Genomic DNA, 23,242 nt, shown 5'->3' on the forward strand with positions numbered 1-23,242 from the left:
GAAACCATATTGCGTTGTAAACATCAATCTTGTTTCCTCTGTACTTGTAGCCTTCTCTTACCCATGTATCCTCCACTGCTTTTGAAGCACATTCTAGGCTTTCTCTTGACGAGATCTTTCATTGGATCCAGTGATAACTTAAAGAAACTGTTATTCATTGAGCATGTACTGTGTGCCAGGTGCTTTGCACCTGTGGCCTCATGCACACCTGAAGACTCTGGGGGAGGGGCTGGGGCTCAGAGCAGCAGTGGGAGAAAGGGGGTTGGTTGTGATCCAAAAGGCCAGGCCCTGGGAGGGCCAACCCTCCCCGCTTCATGAGGGGCTGGGCTTCTCGCCTGTTCTTCCTGGGCTGAGCTCTGAGAAGCCTGTGTTCATCCCCCTGTCCCATGCCAAGCGGTCAGTGGGGCTGAGGCCAGCAAGCTGGGGCGGGAGTGCTGATGGGTCGGCAGGGTCGGGGTCGCGGCTCACTTGTGTTGCCCCCTCGTCACGGCAGGCGGAAGCCCCGGCTGCAGGAGCCGCTGAAGCTGCTCGCCTTCACGCGGGTAACCTCCACGGGCACCGTGCTGAGCCACGTGGGCTGCACCATCCTGGGCATGAACACGGCGCAGCTGTACATGAAGGTCCCAGGCAGCCAAACCTATCTTTGTGAATTAGTGATTTTTTCTGGATATATACCCAGGAGTGGGATTGCTGGATCATATGGTAACTCTATATTTAGTTTTTTAAGGAACCTCCATACTGTTCTCCACAGTGGCTGCGCCAATTTAAATTCTCACCAACAGTGTAGGAGGCTTCCCTTTTCTCCACACCCTCTCCAGAATTTGTTATTTGTAGACTTTTTGATGATGGGAATTCTGACAGGTGTGAGGTGATACCTCATTGTAGTTTTCATTTGCATTTCCCTGATGATTAATGATGTTGAGTGTCTTTTCATGTGTCTGTTGGCCATCGGTATGTCTTCTTTGGAAAAAATGTCTATTCAGGTCTTCTGCCCATTTTCTAATCAAAAAAAATTTTTTTTTTTTTTTGCGGTACGCAGGCCTCTCACCGTTGTGGCCTCTCCCGTTGCGGAGCACAGGCTCCGGACGCACAGGCTCAGCGGCCGTGGCTCACGGGCCCAGCCGCTCCGCGGCATGCGGGATCTTCCCGGACCGGGGCACGAATCTGCGTCCCCTGCATCGGCAGGCGGACTCTCAACCAGTGCGCCACCAGGGAAGCCCCCCACCCAATTTTTTTTTCTTGACATTGAGGTTTTTGTTAGTTTGCTTTTTCTTACTTCCTTGATTTCCTTTTTTTTAATTGAATTATACTTGATTTACAATGTTGTGTTAGTTTCAGGTGTGTAGTAAAGTGATTCAGTTCTATATATATATATATATATATATATATATATATATATATATACCCTTTTTCAGATTCTTTTTCATTGTAGGTTATTACAAGATAATGAATATAGTTCCCTGTGCTATACACTAGGCACTTGTTGTTCATCTGTTTTATATATAGTAGTTTGTAACTGCTAATCCCAAATTTCTAATTTATCCCTCCTCCACCCCATTTCTCCTTTGGCCATAAGTTTGTTTTCTATGTCTGGGAGTCTATTTCGGTTTTGTAAATAAGTTCATTTGTGTCACATTTAGATTCCACATATCAGTGATATCATATGGTATTTGTATTTCTCTGTCTGACTTACTTAGTATGATAATCTCTAGGTCCATCCATGTTGCTGCAAATGGCATTATTTCATTCTTTTTTATGGCTGAGTAATACTCCATTGTATATCTGTGCCACATCTTCTTTATCCATTCATCTGTTGATGGACACTAAGGTTGCTTCCACGTATTGGCTACTGTAAATAGCGCTGCTAGATGTTGACTTGTATGAGCTGTTTATATATGTTGGATATTAACCCCTTATCGGTCATATCATTTGCAAATATTTTCTCTCATTCGGTAGTCTGCGTTTTCATTTTGTGGATGGTTTCCTTTGCTATGCAAAAGATTTTAAGTTGAATTAGGTTCCATTTGTTTGTTTTTGCTTTTGTTTCCTTTGCTTTAGGAGACAAATCCAGAAAAATATTGTTGAGATTTATGTCAAAGAGTGTCCTGCCTGTGTTTTCTGGTTTCTCCTCTTACATTTAGGTCTTAAAGGTCTTAAACTCCCTTTTGAAGGGAGTGAAGAGACCGTCTTTTCTCCTTTGTATGTTCTTGCCTCCTTTGTTGTAGATTAATTGACCAATTAATTAATTGCGTGGGTTTATTTCTGGGCTTTCTGTGCTGTTCCATTGATCTATGTGTCTGTTTTTGTGCCACGTGTCTAGATTTTTCATTTTATTGTCTTTTGATGATCAGAAGAAGTAAAATTTAGCACGGTCATTTATGATCAGCATTTTTTTTTTTTTTTTTTTTGTGGTGCGCGGGCCTCTCACTGTTGTGGCCTCTCCCGTCGCGGAGCACAGGCTCCGGACGCGCAGGCTCAGCGGCCATGGCTCACGGGCCCAGCCGCTCCACGGCATGTGGGATCCTCCCGGACCGGGGCACGAACCCGTGTCCCCTGCATCGGCAGGCGGACTCTCAACCACTGCGCCACCAGGGAAGCCCTGATTACCATTTTTGTGTCTTGTTCAATAAAAACCCTTTCCTACCCCAAGGGCAGAAAGATGGCTACCTTAATTTCTTTCCATAAGTTTTAAAGTTTCGTTTTGGCCTTTAAATCCTGAATTGATTTAGAGTTGCTTTGGAGTGTGGTGTGAGGTAAGTGTGGTGGAAAGAATAGCGGTCCCCAAAGAAGCACCCATCTTAATATCTAGCCCCTGGGAACCTGTCACCTTCTATGGCCAAAGGGATGCAGACGGTGAGGCGGGCAGACTAGCCTGGTGACCCAGGTGGGCAGAACTTAATCCTGTGGGTCCTTAAAAGCTGAGACCCTCTCCCGGCTGTGGTCAGAGAAGTGAGAAGAGAGTCTAAACATGAAGAGACAGGCCTTGTCTTGAATATGGAGGAAGGGGTCTGGGCTGAGACATGAGGGGGAGTCTAGATGCCTTGAGCAGCCCTCCGTTGACAGCCAGGAGGAAACAGGGACCCAGTCCCGGTACTGCGAGGAACCGAACTCTGCCGACCCCCAAGGGGGCAGGGGACTGGTCCTCTGGAGCCTCAGGAAGGAGCCAGCCCCACCCAGTGAGACCCATCTTGGACATCTGACCTCCAGAACTGTCAGATGTTACATCCCTCCCGTTTGAGCCTCTAAGTTTGTGGTGATTCGTAGGCAGCAGTAGAAGAGGAATTCAGAGGGATCCCGTCTTATTTTCTGCTGTCTGCGTGCCCCGGGCCCAGCACCTGCAGTGAGATGTCTCCCAGCTGCTGCCCCTGTTCTCTTTCCATCCAAGTTCCAAATGGCCCGTCAGCCTGTGCTAGTGCCCCTTCATTTTCTGCCCAGTGACTCTCAGCTCCTGGACTGTGATCTTCCTTGCTTCTTTACTTATCTGAGCAGCAGAAATGGACCCTGGCTCTCCTTCAAGGGCTGGCAGAGCTCTGGCCCCTGGAACGCCCTCTCCTGACCCCATATGAGCGCCTGGCTGGAAAGAGGGATGTGGGGCTACGGTGAAGCCACACCCTGCCCCTCCTATGTGACTGTGGGGGGGGGAGGCCACGTCTCAGCCTCCCTGGAGCCCGGTGCCCAGTCTGCACCCCGGGCTGTGACCAGTCCCCTCTCCTGGGGTTGTCATGGGGACAAATGCACTGCCCGGTGGGCTCCCTCGTGCAGGATGGCAGACGTGGTCGCAGCTCGCCGGAAGTGGGTCTAGTGAGCCATCTCGTAGCTAAGTGGCCTTGATTGTTTTAGTGTCTTCTTAAAAAGATTTTTATCGGAGTCTAGTTGATTTACAGTGTTGTGTTAGTTTCTGCTGTGCAGCAAAGTGACTCAGTTATACATATACACATATCCACTCTTTTTGAGATTCTTTTCCCGTATAGCTTATTACAGAGTGTTGAGTGCAGTTCCCCCTGTGCTATATATTAGGTCCTTCCTAGTTATCTATTTTATATACAGGACCTTGTTTTTTATAAGCGGCTTCACTTTTGAACAAAGATTTTGTATGGGACTTTGCAGTGATGACGGATCTCTCTGGTGGCAACAACGTGGAACTTATCTTTTTGTGAGTCACTGCGTGCCAGGTGAGGGTTTAGGACACTTCACAACGATGGGATTTCTCGAGGATCTCCCAGATTGGACCAGACGCTCTCTAAGGCCTTCCTGTCTGGGACCCGCACAGAGGGGATGGCAAGGCCACACCCAGGGGCAAAGCATCAGGGGCACGGGGGTCTTAAATGATGCACAGGGCACAACCACACAGAGGGTTTGGGGGATGTGGTCCTGTGATGCCCTGAGGGGGTTTCCCAAAGGCTAGATCCCGGGATGGGGGGGCAGGAGTTGGGGCAGTGAGGACCAAGCAACTATCCTAACAATCACTTTCTCACTTTTTTTTTCTTCTTTTTTTTGGCCGCATGGCTTGCAGGACCTTAGCTCCCTGACTAAGGATCGAACCCAGGCCCTGACAGTGAAAGCGCTGAGTCCTAACCACTGGACCACCAGGGAATTCCCATGATCACCTTCTTCTGACCATGCGAGACAGCCTATTTTGGACACCAGCTATCGCTGAAGTTACCTCTCACGAGATGCTGGGGCTGGAAGGGTATGTATCAGGGCGCTTGTGGCTGCGGGGAACAGAAAGCCCACCTACAACTACTCAGCCTTCGGAGAACTATTCGTGTCAAGGAACAGGAAGCCCAGACACAGAAGGCTCCGGGGTCGCCAAGTCGATGATCTTTCAGCTCACGTCCTTAGACTAGCAGGTCTCATGGTCCCGATGGAACAGGGAAGAACAAATCTGACTCCACGTTAGAGCTGTTTAGCTTTAACCTTTGTGCCCTGTTGCCTGTGCTTAGTCATGCTGGCTCTGCACGTTTTGTGCAAGAATGTTGCCTGTAGCCTGAAATATACAGGACAGCCCTTGTCTCAGGGCTCTGACCTTTAAGAGCCCGTTCATAGGGAGATAAAAAGTGCAGGACGGAGAATAACATTTGTCTTGCTGGAGGTTTACAGGAACATCATGACCATCTTCAAGAACAAAGGATTCCAGCACCACAAAGCCTGCAACAACCTACCACGCCCCTCCCACACCTTGCCTTCAAAAAGGCTTTGCTGAAACCCTTCGGGAAGTTCAGCTCCTTGCTCGACCCTCTGATAAACCTTTCTCTGCTCCGAACTCTGATGTGACGGTTTGCTTGGCCTCCCTGTGCGTCGGCCACGTGGACTTGTGTCTGGTAGCAAGATGACTGCCTGTGCTCTAGACATCACACACAGTCCCAGCAGTAACCAAGAAGAAGACACAGGGTCTCTTCTTCCCGTCTCGAGAGACGACACCATCCCTCAAAGCCCCTGCAGACCTCCTCTCAGGTCCCATTCCTGAGCCAGTCCCGGGGCAGAGGTGGGACCCCTGGTGAACTGTCACACCCAGCACTGACTCCCCCATGTGAACACAAACAAGTCCTTTACTAAGAAGAAACGTAGGGTGGAGCTGGGTGTGTGCCCCAGCACCGAGCCCTGTTCCCAGGGTAACTGCTCACTCAGCAGCCCTTCCCCGAGAGCCCTCCCAGGCCCCGGGACACCAGTGAATGGGGCACTCACGGCCCCTGGCCTGGGAGGGCGACTTGCTACAAGGCTGTGCCAAACACCATGGAGAAGTCAAATCAGTGCCGAGATGCAGGGAGACCCAGGAATGGGGCTGCCTTCCCGAGGAGGAGCCCCCAGGATGTGTGCGGGCAGAGGCACAGACAAGTGCAAAGGCCCTGAGGTAGGTTCATGTTTAGGGAGCAGGAAAGCAGAGCGGCAGGAGGGGAGCGGGCAGGCTGAGGTTGGAGGGGTGGGCGGCCCCACGAGGGGTGCCCACCGCCTCAGATGCGTGGGCATGGAATGTAGGCTGAGAATGTGGGCGGGCCGTGCTCCTGTTGCCAGGTGACCACAGACAACAAGAGCAAAGCTGCAGGGCTGGGAAGGGCCCAGCACATGGGGGACCACCAGTAAAGCTCGCTGTACAGCCACCGCATGTCAGAGGCCAAGGACCAGCCAGAAAGGGGGCAGGATGACGGCACCCTGGGCCTCCAGGGCCCCACGTATGAGAACCGAGGGCCCAGGGTCCAGGGACCCCAAACTCCCCCTGAGGAGGTGACTGGGGAAGAATTCGTGGACGCCCAGAACCCGGAGGAGGCCTTCGCGGAGCTGGAGAGGGTTCTGGAGAAAGACGCGGAGGAGGGCGTGCCTGAGATGAGGTGGGCAGGAGAAGCGGGCGCCCAGGCTGGGGTGGGCGGGGGTGGCCCTGGGCGTGGCTGCACTGGCCTGGGTGCTCACTCTAGGGGTGAAGTTGTCAGCACCTCGCTGCTCTGAGGAGGAAGGCGGCAAACGACCCCTGTCCAGGTGGCAGGGGGGTCGTCGCGGAAAACCCTACGCAAACGCCAGCTTTGGAGGTGGCAGAGTTGAGAGGTCGTGAGCCCTCCATCCGACAGAAAGAAAAAGAAATGGGGGAGAGTCTCCCAACCCCCAAAGCTGAAACCAATGCAAGTACCATACATTGCCAGAAACGCTTTCGGTGGCCAGGAGGACACCCGGAAAACCGCGGGTGCTCACTCTAGGGAGGGACCCCGTGCCCTAGTGTGTGCATGGGTTCCTCGGCTGGAACCCCTCGCCTCCTGGTCCTGGGTAAGCACGCGTCCCCTCAGGCACTGCAGAGGGGCCTTTGCCCTCCCGGCACAGTGACGGAGCTCGTGTGATGAGCGCACAGGGTGCTGTGTGATGTGGCCGGTGGGGCAGGGGACGTGTGCCGCGTAGAGGGCGGCGCTGCGCATAGGCGGGGCTCGGGGAGGGGTCCAAGCTAGGACAGGAGACTGGATGTCTTGGTGCTCTGGGGGCTTCCTGGGGGCACTGTCCATGGCTCAGCATCCCCTCTGTGGCCCTGCAGGCGGGAGCAGGTTTCTGTTCCATTTCACAAAGGAGGGAACCGAGGGCACTGGCTGGTGGCAAAGCTAGGATTTCAGATCAGGTCTTCATGGTGCCAGGGCTCTCCTCCAGAGGGCGGGGCAAGAGCACAAGGATGGTTCTACCCCGCCGGGGGAGCAAGGGCTCTGGCCTCAGCGTCCACCTTCCCTCAGCCGGCTGTCCACCTCCCAGAGGACCCCTGGCACCTCCGTGGGCTGGGAGAGGAGGAAGAAGAGGCGGCTGTTGGAGTTGGTGAAACCCAAGACCAACTGGCAAGTCTTGAAAGACAGGTGAGGTGTTGGGCGGCCTGGATGGGGGGGTCTGAGAGGGGCACGGTGCCCTCGGCAGCCTCTGGGTACCGGCCGAACAAGCGGGTCCCTGCGCAGAGGCGGGCGGGGCCCTGTCTCTAGCAGGATGGGGTGCTGCTGCAGGGGCTACGCCTAGATCTCCCCCCACATGAGGAACCTGCAGTTCTGTGTCTACTGGTGAGTCCCGCCCGCCCCGCTGCCCACATCGTTGGGAAGGGGGGCCTTCACCGGAACCACCCTTCCTCTCCTGGGATAGGGCTGGGGGAAGGACTCTGCACTGGGGGCCCCGCCCCAGGATTCCCAGCTCTACCTGGAACTCTGGACCCAGCCCCCGGCTTGAGATGGGTCTGCTCCTAGACGCCGGGCCGCTTCTCAGTTGCGCCTGTTTTTTTCCAGCTCCCTCCTTCTCTGAGCACCAGCGTTGCTCAGAATAACCTACACTCTCTGTGCTTCTAAGACTTTTCTCCCGCGTCCGTGTGTCCCTCTCTGACCTGCCTCTGCTGCCCATCTACTTACTCTCTCCTTTCTTCCCCCTGGAAGCTCTCCCTCCCTCGCCCTCCAGCTGCCCCTCTCCCCGCTGTCTGTGTTATGGGGTGCCCTGAGTTCTGCTGCTGAATGGGGCGCAGACCGCTGGGACCCTGGCTTCCCTCACGCTGAGCCCCACTGGGTGTGTTCCAGGCCATCTGTGTACTGGACAGAGAGGTTTCTTGAGGATACCACCCTCACCATCACGGTGCCCAGTAGGTTGACCTGCCTAACCCTAACTCTAACCCTAACTCCTTCTCCGCGGGGGGGGGCATCAGGGGGAGGGGGGCTGGCCAGGCGCCTGCGGCCGGGTCACCCCCATCTCACCATGACCTGCACCTGGCTCTGTTTGGGGAGACCGAGGGGCCTCCCAGCCCAACCCTCCCAGGGGTCCCTGCGGGACTGCCCCTCCCCCATCACCCAGGAGCGCCTCCACCCCCAGTCTTCCAGGGGTCTCCTCTCTGGAGTCTGTCCCCAAGCTGGGGGCTGGTCCTGGTGGGGGAGGGGTGGGGGGCAAGCTCTCCAGGGGAAATCACAGTTTGCATCTCAGTCAAAGTGGGGTCAGTACTAGAAAACTCATTTCTGGAGAGCCGCTCAGGGTGAGTTCTCTCTTGGGTTTAGAATCCCCTGCAGTGAGCACGGAGGCCCCTAGAGCCCAGGACCGTCCTGCAGAGGAGCCTGAGCCCCCTTTCCCCCCCACCCCTGTGTGCCCCGCGGTCCCCTGGTGAGGGTGTCTGCTGTGAGCTGTCCCTGTGTGAAGCTGGATTCAGGAGGAGGGAAGCCCTCGGGGAGGGGCAGGTTTCCAGGGAGCTGTTTCCCCTTTTGTGCAGAGGTGTCCCGCCGGTTGGCGGAGCTGGCCCGACCTAAGAGGTTCTACTCAGAGTATTACAACAACAACAGGTAGGGGGCGGCCGGGCAGGGACCCCTTTTCCTCGGGGCTTGCAGGGGAGGGTCCAGGTCCTGGGACCAGGAGACCCATTCACGCCGGCCAGGCAGTGAGCCTTTGAAGCTCAGCTACCCAGACAGGACGCAGGAGGCTCTCAGGGCTGCAGGGCAGGTGCTGGTGTCGCTCTGGGCAGCTGGCGGTTGTGAGACTGATGGTTTTAGGCGCCTGCCTCCTGGCACGATTCTGTCTCAGTTCTTGTGCCTTCCGCCCTTGCTGATGTGGGATCTGGTGTTATTAGACACAGACTGGTTTCCTATCTCATGCATGTGTGGAAAGGAAAACATGCCCGAGAGCCCCACTCACCCATGTTGACAGGCTCCAGCCACCGTTTCTGTGGCCGTCATTGTGACCACAACTTCTCACCTTAATGCTGGTTGGAGCGTAATCTGGAGGCATTTCTGTGTGACCTGTAATCTGGGGTGGCCTCTGCGATCTGTAATCTGCAGGGTGACCTCTGTGTGATCTGTAATCTGGGGTGGCCTCTGTGATCTGTAATCTGCAGGGTGACCTCTGTGTGATCTGTAATTTGGGAGGGTGACCTCTGTGTGACCTGTAATCTGGGGTGGCCTCTGTGTGATCTGTAATCTGAATGACCTCTGTGTGATCTGTAATCTGGGGTGACCTCTGTGTGATCTGTAATCTGGGGGGGTGACCTCTGTGTGACTTGTAATCTGGGGTGACCTCTGTGTGACCTGTAATCTGGGGGGTGACCTCTGTGTGATCTGTAATCTGGGGGGTGACCTCTGTGTGATCTGTGATCTGGAATGACCTCTGTGTGACCTGTAATCTGGGGTGACCTCTGTGTGACCTGTAATCTGGGGCATGACCTCTGTGTGGCCTGTAATCTGGGGGGTGACCTCTGTGCGGCCTGTAATCTGGGGGGTGACTTCTGTGATCTGTAATCTGGGGTGACCTCTGTGCGGCCTGTAATCTGGGGGGTGACCTCTGTGTGATCTGTAACCTGGGGGGTGACCTCTGTGTGATCTGTAATCTGGAATGACCTCTGTGCGACCTGTAATCTGGGGTGACCTCTGTGTAAACCGCCTCATGGAGCACAGCCAGTCATGGATGGCCCCGGGCCTTCTGGTCGGGCTGACAGCATTTATCCACTGCATTCCAGCCTCAGAGATGTGAAAATAAGAGTCTGCCTCGGCTCAGTGAAATACGGCTGTTTCTGGGGCGGAGGCGGAGCCGAGACCCGATTTTAGGAGGTGGGGTGGTGGCAGGGCTGACTTTCATCCCTTCGATCCACCTCCTGGCCCCAGCCTGATGGTGGGAGTAGGGGAGACGGCTGGGAGGGGACTACCAGGGAGAGGGTCGCTCCATCCTTGAGAATAGGGGGCTCTGTTAGGGATTCTTTTAGGAACCCCTCTTGGAGGTATTTTGAAAACCCTGCACTGCACCAGGCTCTCCCTGAGCCCCAGAGTCAGAGAGGAATCGTATATACACAAGCACACAGACATGGCCCCGGGCGGTGGGTTAGGGTCTCAGGCCTGACTCTCCCTTAGGACCACCCCCATCTGGCCCATTCCCCGGTCCACCTTGGAGTACCAAGCGTCCGACCGCCTGCGGGAACTTGCCACCCCGAAGGTCCGGAGTAACATCTGGAGTATACACATGTCTGAGGTGGGTGCCCTTCTCCCCCTGGAGCTCCCCAGCTCCCCGCCGGGGGGCTCAGCGGCTCCGGAAGGACAAGAGGCAACAAACGTGTGACTGCTTCCCTGAACCATCGGGAGTCACCGGGCTTTGTTCAAGAAAAGGCGTTACTTTCCTGCCCCGGGCCTTGAAGGCAGTGCAGGGACCGCCCTCCGCTGCCTGTCAGCTCGGAGGGGAGCCAGCAGGGTGGCCGGACAACGGCGGTTCAGAGGTGACAGCGGAGTTCTCCTCCAGTTGAGGCCCCCCGCCCCGGCTCAGGCCCGACTCCCGCAGCTACCCTCCGGCACCTGCGCGCCGCCCCGCCCTGGGCCAGCAGCACGGAGTCCCGCTCCCCTGGGAGGGGCCGCCGTGGGGGCGTCTCGCACCCACCGAAGGACACGTGCTTGTTTCTGGGTTTTGGTTCCCGCACACACGGCTGCCGTGAGAATCTGGGTCTCTGTGGGATACGTTGCCGTATCTCCAGGGTCAACACCCAGAAGCGGGGTCCTGGCCAGGAGGCCTGTCCGACTTTATCAGAGACTGACCACCTGCTCCCACAGTGGCCGCCCCGTCTGGCACTGTGTGTCCATTTGCTGGTTTGTCCGTTTATTCCTTTACGGCCGGCCGCCCCGTCAGGTGTGCGGTAGGACGGCCTTGTGGTTTAATGTGCGTTGGATCCGTGTCTTTTCATGCGGTTGTTTGACAGAACCCCAACTTGGACACTTTTACAACTAAATGCAGACAACACACTGCTTCTCCCAGAAACTCTTCATGTGGATTTCTAACAGGCGAGGGTAGTTTAAAACCCCTAACAACAAAGATCCCACTGAAAGAATTTAACAATAATACCTTAGTGTCCAAATACCCAGTCCATGTTCCGTTTCCCCAGTTGTCTCAAAAAAAGGCTTCAGGGCTTCCCTGGTGGCGCAGTGGTTGGGAGTCCGCCTGCCGTTGCAGGGGACACGGGTTCGTGCCCCGGTCTGGGAAGATCCCACATGCCGCAGAGCGGCTGGGCCTGTGAGCCATGGCCGCTGAGCCTGTGCGTCCGGAGCCTGTGCTCCACAATGGGAGAGGCCACAACAGTGAGAGGCCCGCGTACCGCAAAAAAAAAAAAAAAAAGCTTCAGCAGTCAGTTTGGTTGGATCGGCATCCGGGGGAGGGTCTGGCCCCACCTCTTACCTGGAGACGTACCTGCTGTTTTCCCGGACCGTGCCTTGCCTTTGCCAGTTTAGCCTTCGAGTCCTTCTGTGCTCCAACACCCTCTGTGGCTCCCCAGTGCCCCGTGAAAACCAGCAGGATGGGGCCTTCTCCATCCCTACTACCCCATGTGCCCCCTGTTGGACTAAATGCAGGTCCCTCAACAAGCCCCTGGGCTTTGGCATGTGCAGCTGGGCATGTTCCTGCCCAGGCTGGTGGGGCCCCCATCCGACACCCCTTCTTGCTCCTTCCCAGCCCCTTTCACATGTGCTCTGGATGGGCTGTCATCCTTCCCTTAAACGTGAGCTCCCTGAGGACATGTGTCCGTGTCTGCTGTGGCCTTACTGCAGAGCTGGCCTTGCCCCGAGCAGGGCACGAAGCGGTCGTCGATATTCTTCGAATGCATGGATAAGTGACTGTTTCCCTGCCTGTCACCCCTGCAGACGGGGGGCCCCTTGAGGGCAGGACCGCAGGCTGACTCAACCGCCTCATCTGGTGACCTGAGCTGTGGGGGCCGTCCGGGTGGGCAGAGAAGGAGGGGAAGAAAGGAGAGGGGACAGAGGGGGTGGTTGAGAGGGGCGTGAAATTGTAAGCGCCAGGACGTCTTTGACAAGAGTAGTGTCTGTGATTTCTCAGCAGGACACTTTCAGGAGGAAAGGGACTCATCTCTCAGTCTCCCTAGAGAACATTACAGCCAATCCTCTGCCTCTGGGCAGTCTCCTACCCAAAGTGCACCCAGCAGAGAGCTTTTGTAAAACACTGAATGTTACACACACACCAAGTGCTTGTACAATTCACCCTCCTACCAACCACGTATCGGGATCTCTCTCCTCCCACCTTCCTGCCAGGGCTTGATAACGCCAGACTTTTTCACTTTTGCCAAATTTGTTGGCATGGAGTGATAGTTGGCTGTTTTAATTTACATTTCCCTGGCACACAGAGAGGATTATTGATCCTTTGGGTTTACTTTCCTGCATGATTAATTCAGTTTCCTATTGATTTTTCATGTTATTGATTTAGAGAAGCTCTTTATTTATGATGGCTACTACTAATCCTTTGCTGAACACACTGCAAACTAACTTCTTCCCAGTCAGTCTTTTGTCTTTCAGTGTTGCCTTCAGGGTCTTTCTGAACCAGGGGCCATGAGGAATCATGGGCTGCTTTACTCCTTCCCCTCTAATTCTGTTTCTAGGTGTCCCAAGTGTCCAGGGCAGCCCGGATGGCCACCCCCAGTCTGAGGATCATCCAGCTGGCAAAGCCCAGGGCTCCAGCCGCCCTGCGGGAAGAGTGGGACCCCATGCCAAAACCCAAGCCACACGTGTCAGACTATAACCGTCTCCTTCACCTGGCCAGTAAGCAGGTCCCCAGGGATTCGGCATCTTATGAAGCAGCCTTCCCCACTGGATGCGGGCGGGGGCAGCCAGTCAACTTGGACCTGCTTCTGCCAGTTTTGTGCTTCCCTAGCTCCACCTGCACTGCAGACCAGCTGTCCAGATCCCTGTGGGCAGTTCATCTGTGGCCTGCATGGCCTCCCTGGGGGCTGGCAGAGGGAATCGCTCCCTCTGGGTGGGGGGGGGGCGGTTTGTGGGTCTCCCAGCACAGCAAGTGGGTGCAGAAGGGAAACTTGGGGTGCAGGGCCAGGGCCAAAAGAACCAAGCTGGGGCACAAGGGCTCTTTACATGGTGTTGGCCTGACTCTCCTCCTGTCCTTTATTTTATTTATTTTTTTATACAGCAGGTTCTTATTAGTCATCCATTTTATACACATCAGTGTATACATGTCAATCCCGATCGTCCAATTCAGCACACACACATCCCCCACGGCTTTCCCCTTTGGTGTCCGTACGTTTGTTCTCTACATCTGTGTCTCAACTCCTGCCCTGCAAAACGGTTCATCTGTACCATTTTTCTAGGTTCCACATACCTGCATTAATATACGATATTTGTTTTTCTCTTTCTGACCTACTTCACTCTGTATGACAGTCTCTAGATCCATCCACGTCTCAACAAATGACCCAATTTCATTCCTTTTTATGGCTGAGTAATAGTCCATTGTAAATATGTACCACAACTTCTTTATCCATTAGTCTGTCGATGGGCATTTAGGTTGCTTACATGACCTGGCTATTGTAAATAGTGCTGCAGTGAACATTGGGTTGCGTGCGTCTTTTTTTTTTTTTTTTTTTTGGCGGTACGCGGGCCTCTCACTGTTGTGGCCTCTCCCGTTGTGGAGCACAGGCTCCGGACGCGCAAGCTTGGCGGCCCCATGGCTCACGGGCCCAGCCGCTCCGCGGCATGTGGTATCTTCCCGGACCGGGGCACGAACCCGCGTCCCCTGCATCGGCAGGTGGACTCTCAACCACTGCGACACCAGGGAAGCCCGCGTGCGTCTTTTTTTTGTGTGTGTGTGGTACGCGGGCCTCTCACTGTTGTGGCCTCTCCCGTTGTGGAACACAGGCTCCAGACACACAGGCTCAGCGGCCATGGCTCACGGGCCCAGCCGCTCCGTGGCATGTGGGATCTTCCCAGACCAGGGCTCGAACCCGTGTCCCCTGCATTGGCAGGCAGATTCTCAACCACTGTGCCACCAGGGAAGTGCCCTGTTGGTATCATCTTTACTTTCTTTCATCAGTGTCTTATAGTTTTCTGCATACAGGTCTTTTGTCTCCCTAGGTAGGTTTATTCCTAGGTATTTTATTCTTTTTGTTGCCATGGTAAATGGGAGTGTTTCCTTAATTTCTCTTTCAGAGTTTTCATCATTAGTGTATAGGAATGCAAGAGATTTCTGTGCATTAATTTTGTATCCTGTAACTTTACCAAATTCATTGATTAGCTCTAGTAGTTTTCTGGTAGCATCTTTAGGATTCTCTAGGTATAGTGTCATGTCATCTGCAAACAGGGAGTTTTACTTCTTTTCCAATTTGTATTCCTTTTATTTCTTTTTCTTCTCTGACTGCCTTGGCTAGGACTTCCAAAACTATGTTGAATAATAGTGGTGAGAGTGGACATCCTTGTCTTGTTCCTGATCTTAGAGGAAATGCTTTTCACCATTGAGAACGATGTTGGCTGTGGGTTTGTCATATATGGCCTTTATTATGTTGAGGTAGGTTCCCTCTATGCCCACTTTCTGGAGAGTTTTTATCATAAAGGGGTGTTGAATTTTGTCAACAGCTTTTTCTCTATCTATTGAGATGATCATATGGTTTTTCTTCTTCAATTTGTTAATGTGGTGTATCACAGTGATTGATTTGCATATATTGAAGAATCCTTGCACCCCTGGGATAAATCCCACTTGATCATGGTGTATCGTCCTTTTAAAGTGTTGTCGGATTCTGTTTGCTAGTATTTTGTTGAGGATTTTTGCATCTATATTCATCAGTGATATTGGTCTGTAATTTTCTTTTTTTGTAGTATCTTTGGTTTTGATATCAGGGTGATGGTGGCCTCATAGAATGAGTTTGGGAGTGTTCCTTCCTCTGCAATTTTTTGCAAGAGTTTGAGAAGGATGGGTGTTAGCTCTTCTCTAAATGTTTGATAGAATTCGCCTGTGAAGCCATCTGGTCCTGGGCTTTTCTTTGTTGGCAGATTTTTAATCACAGTTTCAATTTCATTCCTTGTGATTGGTCAGTTCATATTTTCTATTTTTTCCTGGTTCAGACTTGGAAGGTTATACCTTTCTAAGAATTTGTCTATTTCTTCCAGGTTGTCCATTTTATAGGCATAGCGTTGCTTGTAGTAGTCTCTTAGGATGCTTTGTATTTCTGCGGTGTCCGTTGTAACTTCTTTTTCATTTCTAATTCTATTGATTTGAGTCCTCTCCCTCTTTTTCTTGATGAGTCTGGGTAAAGATTTATCAATTTTGTTTATCTTCTCAAAGAACCAGCTTTTAGTTTTATTGATCTTTGCTATTGTTTTCTTTGTTTCTATTTCATTTATTTCTGCTCTGATCTTTATGACTTCTTTCCTTCTGCTAACTTTGGGTTTTGTTTGTTCTTCTTTCTCTAGTTCCTTTAGGTTTAAGGTTAGATTGTTTATTTGAGATTTTTCTTGTTTCTTGAGGTAGGCTTCTATAACTATAAATTCCCTCTTAGAACTGCTTTTGCTGCATTCCATAGGTTTTGGATCATCGTGTTTTCATTGTCATTTGTCTCTAGGTATGTTTTGATTTCCTCTTTGATTTCTTCAGTGATCTCTTGGTTATTTAGTAACGTATTGTTTAGCTTCCATGTGTTTGTGTTTTTAACGTTTTTTTCCCCTGTAATTGATTTCTAATGTCATACTGTTGTGGTCAGAAAAGATGTTTGATATGATTTCAATTTTCTTAAATTTACTGAGGCTTGATTTGTGACCCAAGATGTGATCTATCCATGCGCACTTGAGAAGAAAGTGTAATCTGCTGTTTTTGGATGGAATGTCCTATAAATATCAATTAAATCTATCTGGTCTATTGTGTCATTTAAAGCTTCTGTTTCCTTATTTATTTTCATTTTGGATGATCTGTCCATTGGTGTAAGTGAGGTGTTAAAGTCCCCCACTATTAGTGTGTTACTGTCGATTTCCTCTTTTAGAGCTGTTAGCAGTTGCCTTATGTATTGAGGTGCTCTTATGTTGGGTGCATATATATTTATAATTGTTATATCTTCTTGGATTGATCCCTTGATCATTATGTAGTGTCCTTCCTTGTCTCTTGTAACATTCTTTATTTTAAAGTCTATTTTATCTGATATGAGTATTACTACGCCAGCTTTCTTTTGATTTCCATTTGCATGGAGTATCTTTTTCCATCCCCTTGCTTTCAGTCTGTATGTGTCCCTAGGTCTGAAGTGGGTCTCTTGTAGACAGCATATGTATGGGTCTTGTTTTTGTATCTATTCAGCAAGCCTGTGTCTTTTGGTTGGAGCATTTAATCCATTCACGTTTAAGGTAATTATCGATATGTATGTTCCTATGACCATTTTCTTAATTGTTTTGGGTTTGTTTTTGGAGGTCCTTTGCTTCTCTTGTGTTTCCCACTTAGAGAAGTTCCTTTAGCATTTGTTGTAGAGCTGGTTTGGTGGTGCTGAATTCTCTTAGCTTTTGCTTGTCTGTAAAGCTTTTGATTTCTCCATCGAATCTGAATGAGATCCTTGCCGGGTAGAGTAATCTTGGTTGTAGGTTCTTCCCTTTCATCACTTTAAGTATATCATGCCACTCCCTTCTGGCTTGTAGAGTTTCTGCTGAGAAATCAGCTGTTAACCTTATGGGGATTCCCTTGTATGTTGTCATTTTTCCCTTGTTGCTTTCAATAATTTTTCTGTGTCTTTAATTTTTGCCAGCTTGATTCCTGTGTGTCTCGGCATGTTTCTCCTTGGATTTTTCCTGTATGGGACTCGCTGTGCTTCCTGGACTTGGGTGGCTATTTCCTTTCGCATGTTAGGGAAGTTTTCGACTATAATCTCTTCAAATATTTTCTCTGGTCCTTTCTCTCTCTCTTCTCCTTCTGGGACCCCTATAATGCGAATGTTGTTGCGTTTAATGTTGCCCCAGAGGTCTCTTAGGCTGTCTTCATTTCTTTTCATTCTTTTTTCTTTATTCTGTTCCGCAGCAGTGAATTCCACCATTCTGTCTTCCAGGTCACTTATCCGTTCTTCTGCCTCAGTTATTCTGCTATTGATTCCTTCTAGTGTAGTTTTCATTTCAGTTATTGTATTGTTCATCTCTGTTTGTTTGTTCTTTAATTCTTCCAGGTCTTTGTTAAACATTTCTTGCGTCTTCTCAATCTTTGCCTCCATTCTTTTTCTGAGGTCCTGGATCATCTTCACTCTCATTATTCTGAATTCTTTTTCTGGAAGGTTGTCTATCTCTACTCCATTTAGTTGTTTTTCTGGGGTTTTATCTTGTTCCTTCATCTGGTACATAGCCCTCTGCCTTTTCATCTTGTCTATCTTTCTGTGAATGTGGTTTTTGTTCCACAGGCTGCAGGATTGTAGTTCTTCTTGCTTCTGCTGTCTGCCCTCTGGTCCGGCCCGCAGTCCCCAGAACTGTCGCGGCTTCGGCTGCTGGGGGCCCTCCAGAGCCGGCAACCTCAGTGAGGCCGCCCTCCCCTCGGGCTCCGGGGCAGTTCAGTGACGGTGGAGGGAAGAGACCCCGAGCCAGGAGTTCCAGCTCTGTGGAAATGCGGGCTGCATTCTGGGCCTCTTCCTGTCCTTTAAAACAAAGGACATACCTGGTTCCCCCACAACAAAAGTAAAATGCACTAATTGTAGAGAGTTTGAAAAATGCAGAAGAGCATGAAGAAAGGAATCTTGCCACCCAAAGGTAGTCAGAGGCTTAGGAAAATTCGCTGTGTATCCCCGGCTCCTGGCACGTGGTCACCAGAGAGCTTGATTGGCTATTTTGGTATAATCTGCTGTGTCCTATTTTCTCCGTTTCCTGTTTCCTTTTTTTTTTGCGGGGGAGGTGGTTATTGATTTGCAGCAGCTCTTTATATAAGATGATCACTCACCCTATGTCGAGCACGTTGCAAAATAACTTCTTCCCAGTCTTTTTTCTTTCGAGCTTGCTTGTGGGATCTTTTGTTTGTTTGTTTATTCATTCATTCGTCTGTTCCCTTAATATTTGTTAAAGTATTTGTTGAATTTGTTATGACTGGTTAAATGAACAGAAACACAAATACACACGCACTTCTCTCTCAAACCATCTTGTCTCACACACATATGCATGAACACACATGTCTGGAATATAATAAGCACATGTACATTTGTACCTACACACGTGTGTATATTCATCCAGGCTTCAGGAGCACATATCAATGCACATCCGTGTGTGTATGGATGAAACTGGTGTAGGGCTGTGTTTTTCAAACCGCAGACTTCCACCCACTGATGGTTGTGACCAGCATTTAAGAAGTGAAGTGAGGATACATGCAGTGCAGGGGCCACGTGGGGTGGGCACTGGTCCATGCCGTTTTGCATTTGTGGGTACTGTGTGGCCGTGGACCAGTCACACTCTCAGGCTGTGACCAGAAGATTTTCGGAGCCCAGATGTTACAACAAAGGGAATGCCCCGAGTCTCCCTGAGGACTCCCAGAAAGGTGGGCTCTGGGCAGGTCCTCCCGAGGTCCCCCAGCCCCTCCCTTTTGGGGGCCCCAGCACATGTCACCTGCCCAGGAGTTGTAGTCCAGCCTGAGGCTGGTGGAAGGGCCCCCCTTCTTTTCACCGAGGGCCTCTCCCCCGAGCTGTGGGTTGTCTGCTGACTAGGGGGAGGGCCCTTTTGCGATTGCAGGGTGTTGGAGCAAAGAGGAGTTTGGAAAGGCAGCCCTCAAAACCGAGGGGCCCAAAGTTAAGGCAGTGGTCACCGGTGGCCACCAGCGGTCACCTCTCTCCTGGTCCCCATGCAGGCCATGCCCCGTGGCTCCCACCGTGGAGGAAGGGGTGGCGGAGAGGTGGCGAAGGGGGCTGAGCAGGAGAAGGGCCGGGGGTCCCGGCAGGTGAACGGAGGGGGCTGGCTGAGCCACAGGTCTGCTCTGAGAGCTGTCTGTCCACGACTAAAGTGGAATGAAAGCCAATCCGTCCATTGATTTAAGTCAATGAACAGATTTTATTAAAATTAAACAACGATAAAAGTCCAGCCCATATCGGGTACTGATCCCATGTGGCTGGTGGGGCCCTGTGGAGAGGGCCCAGCTGGGGCTGCCTGAGCCCCTTCCTCACCCCCAGCCCCCAGGGTACCTTTTTCTGCTCCCTCTGCGTCCCCCATCTGAGACCCATGGCCATGTGAAATATTTTTTCTTTACAGTTCACCCTTTCACAGTGCACAATTCAATAGTTTCCAGTATGTTCACAGAGCTGTGCCCCCACCACCACAATCAATTTTATTTTATATTATTTATGTCATTTAAAAAATCGTATATATTTTTTTAAATTTATTTTTTATTCAAGTATAGCTGATTTACAGTGTTGTTATTTCTGCTGTACACCAAATGACTCAGTTATACACATACATATATTCGTTTTCATAGTCTTTTCCATTATGGTTTATCACAGGATATTGAATATAGTTCCCTGTGCTCTATAGTAAGACCTTGTTGTTTATCCATCCTATATATAATAGTTTGCATCTGCTAATCCCAAACTTCCAATCCATCCCTCCCCCTCTCCACCTCCCCCTTGGCAACGACAAGTCTGTTCTCTTATGTCCCACACAGTCGATTTTAGAACACTCCATCCCCCCAAAAGTGAAGCCCCGTCCCCATGAGCAGTCACCCCCATCCCCTCCCCAAGCCCCTGACAACCAGGAACCCACTCTCTGTCTGTGGACTGGCCTGTTCTGGACGTTTCCCATCAATGGAATCACACACCGTGTGTCCTTCTGTGTCTGGTTTCTCCCACTGCATCGTGTCCTCAAGGTCCATCCATGTGGTAGCGAGTGTCAGGGCTTCACCCCTTTTCATGGCTGAGTGATGCTCCCATGTGTGGAGGGGCACGTGTGTTTATCCATCATCTGTTGACAGACAGGCCATTAAACTTGGGAGCTCTGACCCAGAAGGCTGATCTCTGCGGGGCGAGGCGGGGGTGGTGGTGGCTGCATGCCCCAGGCTCCGGCTTCTGACACCACCCCCTTCTCCCGCCCTCTCCAGTGCCCAAGCCCCAGTCGGACAAGTGTGTTTCTGACCGAGACGCACGCTGGGAGGTGCTGGAGGCCACCAAGAAGGCGGTGGCCAGTCCCCGCATCGTCTCCCTGGCCAAACCCAAAGTGCGGAGGGACCTGAACGAGGACTACGACCCCTACCGCATCTCTCCAGCCTCCCTGGTGGCTCGTGCGTCCCCTCGCCTGCAAGAGCTTGCCACCCCCAAGAGCATCACCAAAAAAGCATGAGCAGCCCAGGTCTGGCCCCTCAGCCCTTTCCCAGTAAACACCCAAGTGCAGCTTGACCATGTGTGTGGCTCTGATCACTTTGGCCTGGAGCCGGGAGGGCAGCGGGGGCCCGGAGGAGACAGTAATAATAATGTTTATGTTTGCATCTAACCTGCAATCCTACAGCCCTTTTTCCCCAGTCACGTTCCCCTGGCGTCGCCAGCCCCTCGAGTGGCAGACTCCACGCTCTCCCACGTCAGAATTTTCCCTCTGAACCACTTCTGTCCCAACTTGCTTATCCAGCCGCATCCTGGGCGTCCACAGCCCCTCAAACTCAGTGACCTCCGTAAGAAACCAGCTGATGCCTGCTGCATGATGATGATCTTTGCAGTGACCCGACGGGGGGACTGTCAGTGTCACCCCTGTGCTGAGGTGGAGGCTGAGGGTCACAGAGTTTGTGAAAGACCCACCAGAGTTTCCCACGGCAGCTGGGACAACTCACCATGAACCGGGGGCTGAAAACCACACAGATGGGTTCTCTGACAGTCCTGGAGGTCAGGAGTCCGGCTCGGGTCTCACGGGGCTAAATGCAGGCGTGGGCAGGGCCGGTCCTTCCGGAGGCTCCAGGGCAGCATCGGTTCCTGCATTTTCCGGCTTCTAGAGCCTCTGCATCCCTGGCTCACGGCCCCCCCTGCATCCTCACAGCCAGCAGCGCAGCGTCTCCCGTCTCTCTCTGCCTCTGACCCTCCCGCCTCCCTCTTATAAGGACCCTGGGATGACGCTGGACGTCTCGGGGAATCCAGGGTCATCCCCGTCTCAGGAGCCTTAACTTAATCCCACCCGCAAAGTCCCCTCTGCCCCGTGAGGTGACACATCCGCAGGGCCCAGGAAGGACCTGGGTGTCTTTGGGGACTCTTATTCTGCTGAGCACAGTGGGAGAGAGATCTTTTCTGTCTCTGCAACCCTAGAGAAAGTCTCGTTTATCTCTGGCTCTGGCTGGACCACTTGGGGACTGATTGCTGGGTCCTGAGGGTGTGATGATGTACTGACAGCCCCTCACATCTCTCAGAGCCCAGCAAGCATCAGGTCCCGAGCCACGATCTGAGACCCAGTTATTCCCAGACTCTTTGAGGACGTGGGTCCAATATCACTACACATCCTTCTAAGAGGGAGGCCAAGGAAATCGTGTGGCGCCAAAGCCACCCGCCGTGCTCCAGCCTGAAGAGGGAGGAGTGCAACCCTGAAAGGACCCACGGTCTCCTCTTGGGGCCTCGGGAGAGAGCGAGGCCCTGCTGACACCGTGATTTCTGCCCCCCAGATAATGAGGGTGTGTTGTATTAGCTACTGGGTTTGTGGTGATTTGCCTCAGCAGAAGGAGGAAACCAGTGCAGATTAGAAATCTTAGAGGTTCCGTCTTTAGATGCTGGGTGACTGCAATGCTGGCCAACACTGCATGTCCACCAGTGGGGGATGGTCAACCTTAGGGACCCTGCAAGACAAAACAAAAAACAAAACTTTAAACCAGCCGAATGTCCAAAACGACGTGCTCGTTCTCTTGTCAAAGACCTCCTCGCATTTTAGCGTTCCTCTTCAAGCTGAGAAAAAACAAACTTCGTACCGCATCTCCTGAAGAAATAAAATGTAACTTTACCTACACTGAAATCATTATCTCACGATTTAATGGGTCGATAAAGAAGCGTGTATACTGTCTGTCACCCATGCGATCCATGATCCGCTTTGTTGAGACGGAACAGACGGGAAAATCGATCCTTTTCCGGGTTTTACCAGCACTGACGCAGGTAAACTAGCCACCGCTGCAATCAACATACACAAGTTTCATCTCCGCCCAAAACCCTGGGGCTGCTCTGTATTCAGGCTGTTCTCCCACCTGGGCCCTGGCAGCCGCCCACTTGCTCTGTGTCCCTACAGGCTGGAGTTTCTAGGGCGCAGGTAAACGGGGCAGGTGTGCGGGCGGAGGAGACTGCGTGTGACCTTCTCACTCTCGGATTTGATGCTGGTTCACAGCTCAGGGTCGGGATTTGCCCTGTGACCCACTCCGGGATCACGCTGAGTTTGGCCCGTTTACATCTCCTGATAGGACCAGTATCGGGGCTTAGTTCTTCCTATTTATGTGACACTTTCAACTGGTGTTACTTCTTTTGTTTGTTTCTTAAATCTTTCAAAATACGACTCATGCTTTGTGTCAGAGGCTAGGTCCCCAGGAAACAGACTGCGAGACAGAGGCTGAGATAGGAAAATGAGTGGGGAGGGCCCTTGTGGTCACCACCGGCCAGGCGGTCAAGGATGCAAAGTCTGCGTACATCTCATGGGGAGCTCTGGAGCTTCACCCCTGTCCCCTGTTGACCACAGGTGCTGGGCCTGGACGCGGCAGCCTCCGCGACGGATAGGTGACATCTCTCTTCAGCCACCGATGTTCCCAGCAGCTGGGAAACTGCTTGTGTGTGTGTTTGGGGGGCGCATGGTGCCCACAGTACCCACTAGCCACCCCTGAACTGCTCAGCTCAGGGTGATGTGCCTGGACACGGTCCCTCCAGGATTTCTTTTCCTAGGGGGAAAACTTGGAATAGAAAGATTAGTGGGTGAACCACAGCCCCACCGCTGCCCCGAGCTGCACGCCCCCACCACCCCTCACCTCCCCCAGCTCTCCCTCCGCTAGGCTAAGATGCTTAGCTGCTGGGGTGGCCCAGACCTCACCCCACACGCCGTCGAAATGGCAGAGAAGTGCCAGGAGCAAGGGACGCGGGGAC

General features: G+C 52.1%; 1 protein-coding gene across 1 annotated transcript; it reads left to right on the forward strand.

Moving 5' to 3' along the window:
- Positions 1–5,084: 5,084 nt before the first annotated feature.
- On the forward strand, positions 5,085–21,278 carry SPMAP2 (sperm microtubule associated protein 2). Its single transcript, XM_079917893.1, has 4 exons — positions 5,085–5,851; positions 7,203–7,319; positions 12,833–12,992; positions 20,257–21,278. The coding sequence occupies exons 1-4, from the start codon at positions 5,759–5,761 to the stop codon at positions 20,493–20,495; spliced, it is 609 nt and encodes a 202-aa protein (XP_079774019.1). The 5' UTR covers positions 5,085–5,758; the 3' UTR covers positions 20,496–21,278.
- Positions 21,279–23,242: the final 1,964 nt, after the last annotated feature.

This window comes from Stenella coeruleoalba (assembly GCF_951394435.1).
Source record: "Stenella coeruleoalba genome assembly, chromosome: 3".
NCBI lineage: Eukaryota > Metazoa > Chordata > Mammalia > Artiodactyla > Delphinidae > Stenella > Stenella coeruleoalba.

Coding starts and splice junctions, on each gene's coding strand:
- SPMAP2 (XM_079917893.1), top strand. CDS start 5,759: ATGCAGGGAGACCCAGGAATGGGGCTGCCTTCCCGAGGAGGAGCCCCC. Junction 5,852..7,202: donor ACAAGTGCAAAGGCCCTGAG/GTAGGTTCATGT, acceptor ACCTTCCCTCAG/CCGGCTGTCCACCTCCCAGA. Junction 12,993..20,256: donor CCGTCTCCTTCACCTGGCCA/GTAAGCAGGTCC, acceptor CGCCCTCTCCAG/TGCCCAAGCCCCAGTCGGAC.